The 15,593-nt window shown below is 37.7% G+C and overlaps 2 protein-coding genes and 1 pseudogene across 2 annotated transcripts; all 3 read left to right on the top strand.

The window, feature by feature from the left end:
• Positions 1 to 2,598: 2,598 nt before the first annotated feature.
• On the top strand, positions 2,599 to 3,677 carry LOC129379262 (trace amine-associated receptor 13c-like). Its single transcript, XM_055059961.1, has 2 exons — positions 2,599 to 2,765; positions 2,870 to 3,677. The coding sequence occupies exons 1-2, from the start codon at positions 2,599 to 2,601 to the stop codon at positions 3,675 to 3,677; spliced, it is 975 nt and encodes a 324-aa protein (XP_054915936.1).
• Positions 3,678 to 6,843: 3,166 nt separating this feature from the next.
• On the top strand, positions 6,844 to 7,915 carry LOC129379174 (trace amine-associated receptor 13c-like). Its single transcript, XM_055059824.1, has 2 exons — positions 6,844 to 7,010; positions 7,105 to 7,915. Exons 1-2 carry the CDS (start codon positions 6,847 to 6,849, stop codon positions 7,913 to 7,915), a joined length of 975 nt encoding a protein of 324 aa, XP_054915799.1. The 5' UTR covers positions 6,844 to 6,846.
• A 4,241-nt stretch (positions 7,916 to 12,156) lies between these two features.
• On the top strand, positions 12,157 to 13,767 carry LOC129379173 (trace amine-associated receptor 13c-like; annotated as a pseudogene).
• Positions 13,768 to 15,593: the final 1,826 nt, after the last annotated feature.

Here is a 15,593-nt window from a genome sequence, read left to right as displayed (position 1 = left end):
GATACTGTATATGTTAGGATCCTTTAAAAAAAACTTTTGAATTTATCTATCAAAGTCCCATTATTCTACATCACAAAAACCTTCTAACAAACCAGACCTTTGAGTTTCTGACCAAGTTTAAGAAAGAGAAAATATTCTTTCACTAATCTAATCGCCAGATAGGAAGAGAAAGAAAGTACAAACTTCAAACCTTTGTGAACCTTCTGATAAATTAAAAACATAACAAATTGCATTTTGTTTCTTTTCATGCTGTTTGCATCATGTGTGGTGCAGACATGTTTACTATGGAACCCAAGATTAGTTTGACACCTCTGATTGGAAGGATTCCACTGAGAATACGCTTTAACACAGGAAGGTGTGAATCGTGGACCTGAGAAACTCATCAGAGAGCCATTAACCTCATGGATGTTTGTTTTGTTTAGCTTCTAATGAAAGTGTTTCCTTAAACCCAGACAATGGACCTGAGCTTAGAATGTGTGGTTGCGTGTGTGTGGTGTGAAAACAAAAACAATGCAGGAAAGCATATTGTCAAGCTATTATTGGTATAATACTCACATACTAGTAAAAGTTTCAGCATATGTTCAAATCATCCTTTTTCTTCTTGGTTTCATTCCTTTTTACATCTACCAAGTAAAACTCTGTCCCTCCTTTTTATGTGACTGTCAGAAGTTGCTTCTTACTTTTATTGAATAAAACATGTGCATGTTAAGCACATGATGTATGAATAAATCATGATGTGTCTGCAGTTTTCTGTTCTAATTTCAGAGCAAGTTCAAAGTTTGTCTTGAGACAGGAACTCTTTACCTGCTCTGACAACATTTCTTCAAAGGTTTTGAACAAACAAGAAACATGCAGACAGACAGGCTACTTCTCCTGCAAGTAGGAAACACAGTAGCAGCAAGGCCTGAACAACATGTCCCGACTGATGGTCTCAACTGGCACATTCAACGCCTTAATGCAAAGAGAATCAGACCTATTGAGACTTTTCATATCTTGTCATGTTATAACCACAAAAATTTGAGAAAAATCTCAAGCCATAAAGATCTGAAGGAGAGCTGCTGTTGGAAAAGAGGTTTAATAAAAGCCAGGTAGGGGACATGACAGAAAGACATATATTCACTGAATGTACGCAGTGGTAGCATTGTGTGGAGGATGCTTTTCCTCAGCAAGTAGGCCAGACTTTAAATGGACAGAATCTGGTGGAGGCTACAAAAGAAATGAGACTGAGCCAAAAGGTCAACAAGTGTGAGCTTATAGCCAGAGAACCATCATCTTCAAGTTCAGATCGGTAATAAACATAATAATGTGCAACATTGGAAATTGTAGTTTTTAGTCTGATTTGTTTGTGGTTTCCAGATTATTGCAGCTGAGCCAGGAGTTTTAATCCCAGCCTGGAGTCTTTCTTCATGAAGCTTTCAAACCTTTGCTGAACAACCAGTTACATTCCTATGTGGCATCAGTTCAAATAATAATGTATATGGAGGATCCAGCTAAGGGTGTGACAGATGTCTGTCAACAGGCATCAGGCCACAAAGAAGTTCCAGACAAAAGTACAGGACTGATGCAGACTGAAGCTGACTGTCAAACACAGGATCTGACATTTCTGAGGTGCAAAACCGTGATGGAGGGGTGTGAGCTTGGAAGTATTTTTAGTTGCTGTTGTTCACCATGTTGAACGGCTACATTCACCATTAGAAATCACAAATACAAGTAGCTAAGGGCTGAGTGCTGACCCAAACAGATACATTGTTATTATCTGTTGGATAATAATAAAACTTTGGTTGTCTCCAAAGTTTTATTACCTTTGGAAACAACCCCATCTCGTTTTCTGGTTCCATAGGCATAGAAACCAGGGGAAGATGGAGGTTGGGGCCATGGGGGACGTGTCCCCACGTGTCTCTTTAGGGGCTCCATACTGATCTGAGTGTGCACATTCTGGTTGCTACAGAAACTAGCAAAGGACTGCAGGTACAATAGTTTAAGCGAGCCAGTCATGTCTTCAGACTGTGACCAGTTGACCACGTTAAGGTTTTGTACATTTGACCAGCAGGTGTTTTTCTATACTAGAATTGTAACATATCCACCTCAAACCACTTCACAGCCAAGTATATGTACTATTTCTATAATTATAACATGATTGATTTCTAGATAAGCCTTTGTTTTCCTACACAATGTTTTTGCTATGGGTTGAACACATGGTTTTCTATTGACCAACTTTTCTATGATCTTATGTATATATTTTTTTACCTATGGAAAATTAAATTAGGTGTTGGAATTTTTTTCTCATTCCATTGCATCTGTCATTCTGTCTTGTCTGTTGGACATCTAATAGGTAAGAAAAGACCACTTGCTTTGGAAGAGTTACATGTCATTCCAACATTGCACAAAAAAAAAGTATTGAAAAAGAACCAGAAAACCCAAAGTGGAAGCTGTTGAAGCTTGACATAAAAAGAAAAAAAAATAAAGAAACTACATCTCCATGGAGCAGGTTGAACTCCTGAGGCATGGAGAAAGAAGAGGAGGGTGGAGATAATCTCACAGGTTATCAAAAAACAAAAAACTGAGGTCACCATAGTTTAGAGTCTTGTTCCACCAGAGATGATGGAGGAAGCTGAACTCTGCTTCCCAGAGTTCTTCAACTCCTCCTGCAAGAAGCTGACTCTTCCTCACTTTGAGATTGTACTCATGTACATTGTGCTGTCCTCCATCTCTGTCCTGACAGCCTTTCTAAACTTGCTGGTCATCATCTCTATCTCACATTTCAGGTACACGCCCAGGAGTTTTAAAGAATGTTTTTATACACCAGCTATTATAATTAATGTTCAGTTATACAGATATAGATATCTAAAAGTATTGTGTTCTTCCACAGGCAGCTGCACACTCCCACCAACCTCCTGCTCCTCTCGTTGGCCATCTCAGACTTTTCTGTGGGCCTCGTGTTGTTTTTTCAAACTGCTGTCCTAGACGGCTGCTGGTTTCTCGGTGACATTATGTGCACTGTGTATCAGTATTTAGCGTATGTTATCACCTCTGCATCAATAGGAACCATGGTGCTCATATCTTTTGACCGATATGTAGCGATTTGTTATCCCCTGCATTACTCCACCAAAATCACACAAGGAAGAGTAAAGGTCTGCATCTTCCTGTGCTGGATCTGTTCTTGGGTATTTCAGAGTCTGATTCTGATTGAGAACCTAAAGCATCCAGGTAAGTATAACTCCTGCATTGGAGAGTGTGCCTTTGTAATTAGCTATATTGCAGGATATGCTGATCTTGCATTTTCCTTCATTGTTCCCATCGGTGTTATTGTAGTTTTGTATCTCAGAGTGTTTGTGGTAGCCATGTCTCAGTCTCGTGCCATGCGCTTTCACACCACAGCCATCAGTCTCCGACATTCTGTAACGGCTAAAACATCCCAGGTGAAGGCAGCAAAGACTCTAGGTCTCGTGGTGCTGGTGTTCCTGCTGTGTATGTGTCCATATTACTGTGTTGCCCTTTCAGGGGAAGGCAACTCTATGAGTGCTTCATCTGCCGCATTTGTCATATGTTTGTTCTTCTTTAACTCTTGCTTAAACCCCATCATCTATGCCTTTTTCTACCCCTGGTTCAGAAAATCAATTAAGCTCATATTTACTCTTCAAATATTCCACCATGACTCCTGTGACATTAGTATGTAGTCATTTGCCTATAAAAGACACTTATGTGTGTAGATGAGCAACTCAACTGAAGATCTCTGTAAAATGGAAAAAAGTTTGTTTTTTTTCCATGCAAATATGCTATTTTAGTGCACTCTGCACATTATACCATAAAATAAAGAAACTGTAGTTTGATCATTTTTGTCATTTGCTCAGAGCACTGTCTGGCAGGTTCAACATTATTTAATTTACTTTCATTTAAGTTATACATTTCTTCTCTGCCAACTCCCAGACAAATGACTAAAAATGGTTGAAAAGAAAATGTTTATGTAGGAAAAATGTTTTCATGAGTGACTGTGGCTGAAATGTGATTGATGAAATAAAATTAAAACAACAAGTTATAAAACCAGGGATGAAGTGAAGACCAGTTCTTCTGACAGCAATACCACAAGAACAACCACATTGTTCAAATGTTCTAAGCATTTGTTCCAATGTTTAGAACTTTGACAAATATTTAAGGACATTGCTTCATGTACACCACAGAATGCAGAAATTAATGGAAAGAGAGTTAATTACTCAACCACAGCTACTTCTTGGTATTAAACTAACAATAGTCATAATAAACCAATACTTAGGTAATTAAATGCAGTCACACATTGATACATATTTTCTAAACTTAGTTGATCAGTTTAACTGCACAATATTTGTATGATACATGGAAAAAACAATGTAAGAGTAAGATAACAAAGTCAAATTGAAAAAAACAACAAAAAAAAAAACATTTTTTGATAGGATTTTCTGAATAAAAGCAATTCATCAGAGCGGGGTCACTGCCAGGAATCTTGGGCTCCATGATGAAAAATTTAACGTAGTTATAAAAGTTAATTTCACTTAGGAAAGGACAAGTCAGGAAGGATATGGCAACAGATATCTGTGATTTAAATACAAGTTTTATTATAATTTATAATATAAGATTATTTGCTTCTGTAGTTGCTCATGCTTCACAAAGCATGATCTAATGTGCCTGTGTTACAACATCAAAACCTTGAACTTTCCCGTAGAGCCACTCAAAACGATTGAAGACCAAGTGTTTGTTATTTGGAGGGAGAATCAAGATGTTGCGAAGCCAAACACACAGGTGGAAAGAACTGCTGTCTGCTCAGCTCAAGAAAATGTGTTGTGGTGTAAACTGATTCCGTATCCAACCAAAGTTGCGTCTCAGCATGTGAAAATCATGATGCTAATATGGGGAGGTATTACATGAGAATGAATATAGGAAAATATTTTCATCAAACGTTCAAATGAAAGAAACTCTTATAATGTGGTATACTCCTTCTGACATATAATCAGAAGGTTGTTTCTTGTTCTGACATTTACTACCATGTCCCCCATAATTCTGGAAGCTTTAAGGTCCAATGGCACCAGAATTGCTTTTTAATTCTGTTTTTCATCAAAAGCAAATAAACAAAATCCCCCAATGAAATGTTAAGCAATTGTTTTGCCTATTACTGCTGTTTTTTTTTTCACAAAAAAGAGAAAATTATTGTTTTATATATTCTATATGTTGTTGGCTGTATCATGTTTTCTGAAAGAAATCTTGGTATTTTATGAGCTTTAATAATTATTTGCAAATTAGATGTCTCAGTTTGTAATAGTTTAGTATCAGACCAGTGTAATAAAGGCTAATAAAGAAAATTTAGTCTTTCAGAATATGTTGTTTTGTTAACACATTATCAACATTTTCCATAATAGAGTTAACATATTGGACTGTATCCAAAATGTTTATCTTGAAAAAAAGTCAAATTAGTATGTAGTTAATTGTAACATGTTTTCAATAACATGGGTTAATAAAAATGAATTTCTTGAGATGCCAAATGTATCTGCAATTATAGAATGACCCATATGCTTAGATTTGATAACTGGAATCCGCTGCAATTGAAATGGTCCAGACATGTTTAGACGCTGTCAGAGCTCTGGTGGAGACAGCTGCACATTGTGTGACAAACCAAAACAAACTAACTACCTCTTTGGGCTTTTCTGCCTGTAGTAGCATCTGGTTGTTGATCATGTGACTCATACATTGCAAAAAAAAAAAAAAAAAAGTGTTTCCAATGCAGTTTTGTGAAATACAACTACCGTATTTTCCAGACTATAAGTTTTTTTCATAGTTTGGCTGGGGGTGCAATTTATACTCCGGAGTGACTTGGAAATTAACACATTATTATATCATATCACATGTTATTTTCACACTAAACTGCAAGAGGGCGCTCTAGGCCTGTGTTATTCTACCTTCGGAGTTAGTGGAGTCCAACACGAGGATAAAGATTTTATTCGATTTAGTGATTTGGAGAGACAGGGATGGTTTGGTAAACTTGTCAGCATGTTATTTATGCTATAGTTATCTGAATAACTCAATGTGTTATGTTAACATACCAGGCTGTCTCAGTTTGTCATGTAACGTTAGCATACCGTACACTTATTGTAAGCCTGTTGTTGCCTCTATTCTATTTTTATTTTAAATTGCCTTTCAAGATGACATGTCTGTTCTTGGTGTTGGATTTTATTAAAAGAATTTCCCTCAAAAATGCAACTTATATTTGTCTTTTCCTTCTTTATCATGCATTTTATGGCTGGTGCGACTTGTACTCAGGAATGATTTATAGTCTGGAAAATACGGTATTTCAATATGCAAAAAAAAAACACCTCATCCTGGAGCAGAAACATTTAAATATTTAATGCAGTTCCTCTTTTAAATTAAAGAAATTTCTTTTCAAAATTTAAATTTGCGTAAAATGCAACTACTGACAGACTACTGCATCTAAGACAGGTTTAATGAAATTTCGTCTCTTCTTTTTTTGTCTGTTATCATGTACTTTATATTTTTAAATTCCCTGGAATGTTCGCTATAGCCAATCAATAAAATCAATCAATCAATCAAATTTTATTTGTATAGAACGTTTCAGCAGGAAGCCATTTCAAAGTGCTTTACATCATAAAGCCAGTGAAGGGATAAAAAGGAAAATAAAATAAAAAATAGTTCATTAGAAAACATGGGAAGATGAACATGCTTCATCATCCCAATCAATAATTCATTACGATTATTTAAAAATTCTCAAAGCATAATTTCCATGGGGAGTAGCGTGAGGAGGAGGATAAAAAAAGCTGCAGCCAGAAAGCAGTTGGAGCTGAGCTGCTGTTCTGGTTGACAGCGATGGAGGAAACTGAACTCTGTTTTCCACAAATGTTCAACTCCTCCTGCAGGAGGCCAAAGCGTCCCTACTTTGAGGTCATGCTGGTTTACATTGTGCTGTCTGTTATCTCTGTCCTCACTGTAATTCTGAACCTGCTAGTCATTATCGCCATTTCTCACTTCAGGTGGGACCCTTTCCAGGTTTTGTCGTGTTGTACATTTTTAGTTTGGTACCTGATGTGTCAGTTAGTATCACATTTCTCTGGTCTTCTTCCACAGGCAGCTTCATACTCCCACCAATGTTATTCTCCTCTCTCTGACTGTCTCAGACTTCCTCGTTGGTCTCCTCATGTTCATTCAGATTATTCTTATAAATGGCTGCTGGTTCCTCGGTGACATAATCTGTGTTTTGTATCAGTACCTGGGTTATACTATCACTGGAGCCTCGATAACAACAATGGTATTGATATCTATTGACCGTTATGTAGCCATTTGTTATCCTTTGCAATACTCCACTAGAATGACACAGAAACTAGTGAATTTCTGTGTGTGCCTGTGTTGGTCTGGCTCAGTGATCTTTCAGTGTGTGATTCTGAAGGATGACCTGCAGCAGCCGGGCAGGTATAACTCCTGTTATGGCGAATGTATCATTGTCATCAACTACATTGTGGGATTTGTTGATATGACCTTGAACTTGATTCTCCCCATCACAGTTATTGTGGTTTTGTATATGAGAATATTCACTGTGGCGGCGTCTCAGGCTCGGGCGATGCGCTCTCAGGTTGCAACCCCGGCACTGCAGGGCCCCCTCACCAGAATGAAATTTGAGATGAAAGCAGCCAGGACGCTTGGTGTAGTCGTTGTTGTGTTCCTTCTGTGCATGTGCCCATATTTTTGTGTTGCTCTCACAGGCCAGGACCAGTTGCTCAACGCATCATCGGCAACTTTTGTCATATATTTGATTTACTTTAACTCCTCCCTAAACCCTATCATCTATGCCTTTTTTTACCCCTGGTTCAGAAAATCAGTCAAACTCATTGTAACACTTGGGATCCTGCTGCCTGACTCTTGTAACATCAATGTGACATAGAGAGATAGTGACAGCTGAAAAGATCAAATCAGGTAAAGTTTAAATTGCACAATTTCTTCATGAGTTTAATAAATTAACCTGCCCTGTTTATCTTAGTGAGCAATCTCTCAAGCCACCTATATTTTATGCATGTAGTGATGCACATTAAAACAACCAAAAACATTTTGTGAAGACTAGAAACTAAATTTCAAATAATGTTTTTAAAGGTACACTATGACTCTTACCATACTTCTGTGTAACACTTATAGGCCAAGATACTAAATGCCTCATCTGCAGAATTTGTGATACGTTTGTCCTCCTTCTCCTGTCTAAACCCAATAATTTATGTCTTTTTCTACCACTGGTTCAGATAATCAATGAAATTGATTGTTACACTAAAGATTTTGAAGCATGATTCCTGTGGAATGAATGGTATAAACGATGAGTGTTCTCATCAACAGAAATCAGACCAAATTTCTTGATGGTTAACACAAAAACAAAGCATAACTAAAATTGATACAAGTATCTCAATTGTAGTTAAAAACAATGTTGCTTGTTAACTTTCTTCTTGTTTCTTCTGATGTTAGTACAAAACATCAGAAGTATCTATAATTTTCTGATCTGTGTCCAATTCCTTGTCTTTCTAAAGCACATACTGTAGGAACTGTTACATATGCTCTTAGAGCAAGACAGAGAAATTGGACATAAGATGATCAAAAATGTCAAAGCCAAAACAAAGACGTGGTTTATAATGATTGTATGACTCATCGTATGGTTTTCTAGGATTTACTTGTTGCTATGAAATGACTAATGAAGTTTTGCACTCTGCTCCCCACTTATCCCTTATTTAAACTGTAAGAAACCAAGACAGATTTCTGAGTTTTAAGCAGATTAAATATGGATGAAATATATCTATATATAGAGATATATATATGTATATATATCTCTATATATATGGTGATTTTGACGTTACATTCTGGAGGTTTTTGAAATGGCTAATTTTCTATCCACTCAAAACATAAAATACATAAAAAAACATGCAGCTGCTTTTTGGCAAGAAACACTTATGATGTCTTTAGAAGCAGTTGAGACAGTTATGGGAATGCAAAACATGCAAAATGTGAATTTTGAACAATCTCAACTGCTTCTAAAGACACCCTAAGGGTTCCTTGCCAAAAAACAGCTGCATGTGTTTCTTTTTTTTATTTATTGTTTTGAGTGGATGAAAAATTAGCCATTTCAAACACCTCCAGAATGTAACATCAAAATCACCAGATACTGCCCAGCACCTAGCAACCCTAGTCAAACACAGCACCTCTCCTAACACCCCAGCCTGACCAGTTCATTCGGTCGGCTGGTTTTACTGCTGTATGCGCTAGAAAAGACATGTTTTGTTGTTGACTTATCATCCAGAAACCACTTGCTACATTCTGGCTGGTTGTGCAGGATGCTCTTCTTCTGCTTTTAAAGATGTAAGGTTGTATAATTGTGCATCTTTTGCCATTTTTAGGTGTCAACGTTGAATTGGGGGTCATGAGCAGCAGCAGCTTATTTGGATGATTTAGTGACAAGAGACCCTAAAATATTTCATTCTGAAAGGAGCTTAAAGTAGGCAGAACTGAACAGACTAAAATCTCATTATTTAACAATAATTTTTAAATAATGCAATGAACATGTTTTGTTTAGCCTGTAGACTTATGCTAACTTGTTGAAAAGGTCAATGCAGAGCACAGAATTGACTAGTCTAAATTTGACTAGTTCAGCATTTACTTCTCTATGATGTTGCTTACAACCATTCTATAGGGTATTGGACTTGAGTAGCTTGTATGATGAGTTCAGCAGACGTGCAGTTGCACCAGGTGTAGGATCATTTCTGCTGCTACTTGTCAAGTGGACCAGAGCAGAGAAGGTGAGAAGGAGAAGTCATCTGTGAGAAGGAACTCAGCGAGGAACTGCAGCTCGAAGGTACAGCTTTATTAGAGCAAGCGTTTAGACAAGCCTGAATGGTTGCCACAGGTTTATTCAAACACACATGAATGGATCAACAAAAATTATAAGGGGATGATGTTACAAGATGATATAAAGCTCAGAAAAGTTTGGAAAACTGAACTAGAACAGCTGAACATTGTTACAGTTAATTCAGAATCCCCATGGCTGAAGTTTGTTGTGAACCCAGTAAGCTTAAATGCTGAATCTTCACACTCATGCAATCGGATTGTTGAAGCTTCCTAATTGGTGTTTCACTCATCTCAAATCAAATTAAATAAAGTAAAATGTTCTGAAAATATCTATTATGGTCACATTTTCTCACATCACAAAAAGATGGATTTTAACAGGAAACCGTTGTCTGCATGTTGACAAAGATGTCCTGTATCATCCAGTACTGGATCGTTGTTTGAAAGTGGACGAGTGTGTCAGTAGCTGCAACCAAAACGCCTCCACCGACCCCGCTCCCAGGGACAAAGCAATTAGCACGAGCCTCAAAATATTCTGACTCTGTGGGAATCCCACTGAAAAACAGATTTTCTGCACTCCAGCCTGAGCCTGAACTTTGCCTTCAAACATCAACAGTGAGGCAAGACCAACATATCTATCCCCCAAAGCTCCAAAGGACAAAGGGACCACCAGGAAAACAAAAGGTATCCCAAAAGTGCTTATTGTTGGAGATGAGGCAGTAAAGGGAATCAGTGACGTTTGCAATCCCAGGAAAACAAGAGTGATGTATTTTCCTTGTGACACTGTATCTGATTTACCCAACAAACTACTCTCTCTCACCACTGATCAGCCAGATATTGAGACTTTAGTTGTGCATGTTGGAGCCAACGATATGGCAAAGCAAAGTTTGAGATTCTGAAAAAGGACTTTAACATTCTTCTAAACACTATGGGAAAATTAAAAATGAATTTATTTCTCAGTGGTTCAATTCTATCACCTCAATGGGGAGATGAAAAACACTCCAGGCTGCTCACGATAAACAAATGGGTGATTAAAACCTGCTCTACCAGCTCAGTGACCTTCATCGATAACCTCTGGATCTATTGGCAGCGCTTTCACCTTTTTGGAAGAGGAGGACGCAATCTTAATAAACATGGGATAAAGCTACTCACTGCAAACCTTTTTATTTTATCAACAAGTATAGCAACTAGATCACCGCTTCAGAAGAACAGGCTCAAGGATGTCTGACTAGGATGGAACGCTCCTCGTATCAGGAGCATGATATTCCAAAACAAGCTGATAAATCGACTGGAGATGGCGCGACTGCTTCCCTCCCTCCTTCCCGCAACCCTCTCTGCTCCTCCAATCATTCAGTGGATTCAATAGATACCAATGAAGAAATCTCTTCCGGACCAGATTTTCTTAAATTTACAGATGGAATGAATCAACAGGTTCTCCTCGGCAAGTCTCTCCTTAGCACTCACGTAGCAGACCTCACTTCATTAAAGCCACCTGCCCCTGACTTTCCAGAAGATCCATCACTCTGCGTCTCTGAGGTCTGAGGCCAGATATTATCTTTACACCCGTCTCCCTCCAGATTGTGTCTGGCCCTTACATTACCTGTCTGGATCACTACAAGAAAATTTACAAAAAACAGAAATATGAAATAAGGCGGTCCTAATTCGAACCTCAGACTGATCCCCTGCCTAAAGAAACCTCAGACTGATTTTTTTTTGCCTCCAAGTCACTTAAAGTAGCTCTTTTAAATACCAGATCACTCTGTGCTAAAACTCTATTAATTAATGATTTCATCACTGAGTAGCATTGTAGCCCAGTTATACTGTAGGCAAGGGCCCCTGAGTTTACTAAACTCATTAAATTATAAATAATGACTTTATTACACTCTCATCTTTAAACCTATGTTGAGTTTCACTCACCTTGGAGTAACAATGCACTGGTACTTTTCTTTCCTTCTCACCAAATGAAATAGACTTGAACAGGAATAATGCACTCCAAATACAGTTCTACAATAAATCAAACACACACTTGTATGAGTGTTGAACATATATTAAACACAGTAACAAATGCACAAAATGCAACATGTTTCACTCTTTTGGTTTCACACCCTATATTAATCAATGTGGGCCCACACTTTAATGTTCAGCTAAGCCGGCAATAATTAACTAAAATATAGTCCCAACAACAACAACAACAAAAAACCCGTTGCAGGCCTGATGTGTTGACGAAGCGTGGAACTTGGCACCCCACTCCAAGTGAAGACCCAAACCCACTTGGCACCTCACCCGTCCTCAGCTCCAGCCAGCAAGATGTCCTCAGTCCCAGCCCGGCAAGATGTCCTCCGCTCCCCAACCGGTCCGGCAGTCAACAGGATCCAGGAACAACAGAGGAGGCCAACACAGATCCAGTCCTTCAGCCCCACCACAAACTCTCAGCATAAGCGCAGCTCGCTGCTCCAGTCTCCACTCCGTAAAGCTCCCACGACGGAAACTTTAGTTGAATTTTCTGTTAGCTGGGTTAGCCTACAGTCCTCAATGGCTATTCACTGTGTTAATGAACGTCAATGTGTCAGCTAGCATTACACCTACGATGCAGTAGGTGTAATGCATTGTCACATTGGTTATGCTAACAGCATCTTCAAAGGCCTGTGCAACAAATCAATCAAACAGCTGCAGCTGATCCAGAACGCTGCTGCTCGTGTTCTCACTAAAACCAGGAAGATAGAGCACATAACACCAGTTTTAAAGAAAACTGTAAAACAGCGGAAACCCTGACTTCCTTTAAATCTCAACTAAAAACACACCTGTTTAGAATTGTATTTGAAACGTAATATGGAACAATGTATTGTTTATTCTATGTTGCATGACTTTGTGTTTATGATGTAAAGCACTTTGAAATGCCTTGCTATGCAAATAAAATTTGATTTGATTTTTGTCTTTTTTCTTTTCTCATAATGACTGAACTTCCTCAGGCTGCTGAGGAAGTGCATTCATTGCTATCATGCACTTCAGGTCAACATTTCTTGAAAAATCACACCAGAAGGCCGTGACTTTTAGACTGAATGAAATATGTGAAGTCTTTATGTGTTTGTGTTTTTAATCTTTCCAGGCAGTTTCACACCTCCACAAATGTTCTTCTCTCTCTGGCTTTCTCAGATTTCATTATGGGTTTCCTGTTATTCTTTCAAATTTACTTGAATGCCTGCTGGTATCTTGGCAACATAATATGTGTTTTGATTGCTGTCTTAGGTTTTACTGTTGCGTCTACCTCAGTACAAACTATGGTCCTCATTTCAATTGATCGCTATGTAGCCATCCATCTGTGATGCTTTACATTATCCCACTAAGGTTACTCTAAAAAGAATCCAAGTCTCTGTTTCTCTGTGTTGGTCTTGTTCTCTTGTTTATTCCACTGTAATTTTAAAGGAGAATCTTGAGCAACCAGGTAGATTTAATTTATGTGTTGGACAGTGTACATTTGAGATAGGCTTCACTGGATATATTGTTGATCTCTTATTAACTTTTCTTCTTCCTGTTACTATCATCATAATTCTGTATGTTACAGTCTTTGTGGTGGCTGTGTCTCAGATACGAGCCATGCGCTCTCATGTTGCAGCCAACACACATCAGCTTTCAGGAAAAGAAAAACCGAAGAAATCTGAATTAAAAGTTGACAGGACTCTTAAGGTTGTTATAATTGTGTTTCTGTTGTCCCTTTGTCTATATTTTTGTGTCTGAGTTCTGAGCCAAGAGAGTATATTCAGTAGTTTATCAGGTGCCTATCTCCTATTATACTATGTTAATTCCTGTCTAAACCCTCTGATCTATATATTATTCTACCCCTGGTTTAGAAAATCTATCAAAATTATTGTTACACATAAAATTCTCAAGTCTGGCTCCTCAGATGCAAACTTACTGTAAAACTAAATAATGTATTTTGTTAAAGTATAATTAATCATTTTGACACATATGACCTTAATCTTCAATGTATTTCAAAGTAAGATACATAATTACATAATTAGATAGCTGACATATGAAGTGACAGTGAAGGTTTTGGTGACTGAAAATTTATAGCACTTTTCTTGTTACATTAACCACTGAAATCGCTTTTCACAAGATCTACATTTAAAATGCAAGCATCCATTCACCCAGATTATTATACATAGTTCCACTTTATTCCAGATCCTTCATTTTGATTCAGAAAATCTTTAGACATTTACTCAAGTCACTCTTTCATTAACATCACCCACCACACGCTGTCATTTACTGCTTGTTGAGTGCAGTTGCTTATGTGTGTGCTTAAGCAACTGCGCATGTGTGTGTGTGTGTGCCTTTTATGAAGAACAAATCCATATTGTGTTTTCCTCACTTCTCTCTCTCATTATAGTACAGTTAACCTTAAAAAGAGTCTGTGTGTTTATTATTTGACATAACATTTTAGGCATAAAACTCATACAACTCATATCGATTAATGAGTTAATATAAAATATATTAATCTTTTTGATCGACTAATGATTTATTTGATAAGTGGGCTGTTTTTTTACCCCCTAAAAAGTGTGGAGTTTTTTAAAAAGCTTCCTGATTCAGCACATGTCAGTACAAAGGTTTGAATGTGTCTCTGCTCCAACACAGCTGACTCAAACAATCAAAGTACCTTCTCAACGTATCATCATGTTCTCCAGTGGCCTGCTAATAACCCATCATTTGATTCAGGTGTGTTGAACTAAGAAAAGAACAAAAACATGCAGGATCCAGGCTGCTGAGGAATGACTTCAGATGATTGATGTGAGTTATCAATTAATGAGCAGCCATTTTCTTAAATTAAGAAAGACAACCTTCTTTCCGTAACATAAACACTATGCAAAGCTTATAAAAATATCATTGATTTTAGTTATTTTTGGTCAACTGTCAAACACTGATTAAACTAAACCCGGATCTATTTTTAAAAAAAATAACAAACCAGGAATTTCTTAGGTTGCTTTATAGAAAAATAAAAGATGAAAACAATAAAATATGTGAGTCTCGTTGAACAGAGATATTCATGCAGGAGTGCTGTCTGTGGTCGCTCTCGAAACAATGTTCAGATGTCGCCCTATGAAGTGCATTAACACACGACAAACCTCAAAATCAACCTTGTTTATTGGCATCATGACTTTTTCCATCATGTTATAATTTTCTGGCTTCTGCTTTCTGGTCATCACATCCTCGGCTTCATAGCACACCGGTCATTGTTGGTTGAGAAATTTAAACTGCTCCATCATGGATCTCAGCTGAATCAGCACTGCAAAGGTAAACCTTAAGGAGCTTGTTGAGTGTTGAAATTTTTGAACCACATCTAGTGGATCTTGCATCCCACATTTGGACCATTTCTTTTTCCCATCCTGGTATTGCCTCACCATCTTTATTCCTGTATCAGGTGGCTCTGCTTAAGAATGACCAGTGGTGCCTTCTGTTGGCTAGCAGTTAAACTACAACATTAAAAGAACATTTAACTGGACTTTATTAGTGAGAAGTTTATTGGAGATAATTCTGATCTAATAAACTATTAATCAACAATTATTTGTAAATTGATTAACTGTCTGCATCCCAACTTTGGACACCAGTGGTATATAAAAAAAGAGAGAAAGGACAGACCAAACTACATTTCCCAGCTATCATAGCTTTGCCTGAGGTTCTGACTGGTTGTGTTTCCACTGGTGAAGGAGAAACATACATCTTAACCTTCCCTCTCCTGTCTTCATTTGATA

Source organism: Poeciliopsis prolifica, unplaced genomic scaffold (genome assembly GCF_027474105.1).
Source record: "Poeciliopsis prolifica strain line A6 unplaced genomic scaffold, Auburn_PproV2 SCAFFOLD056, whole genome shotgun sequence".
NCBI classification, from domain to species: Eukaryota; Metazoa; Chordata; class Actinopteri; order Cyprinodontiformes; family Poeciliidae; genus Poeciliopsis; species Poeciliopsis prolifica.
Note: the sequence above shows the minus strand (reverse complement) of the source record. Positions and strands in the feature narration are given on the sequence as shown.

Excerpts from the sequence above, each read along its gene's own strand:
- LOC129379262 (XM_055059961.1), top strand. The coding sequence starts at position 2,599 with ATGATGGAGGAAGCTGAACTCTGCTTCCCAGAGTTCTTCAACTCCTCC. Across the intron at positions 2,766-2,869 it reads ATCTCTATCTCACATTTCAG|GCAGCTGCACACTCCCACCA; the intron begins GTACACGCCCAG and ends GTTCTTCCACAG.
- LOC129379174 (XM_055059824.1), top strand. The coding sequence starts at position 6,847 with ATGGAGGAAACTGAACTCTGTTTTCCACAAATGTTCAACTCCTCCTGC. Across the intron at positions 7,011-7,104 it reads ATCGCCATTTCTCACTTCAG|GCAGCTTCATACTCCCACCA; the intron begins GTGGGACCCTTT and ends CTTCTTCCACAG.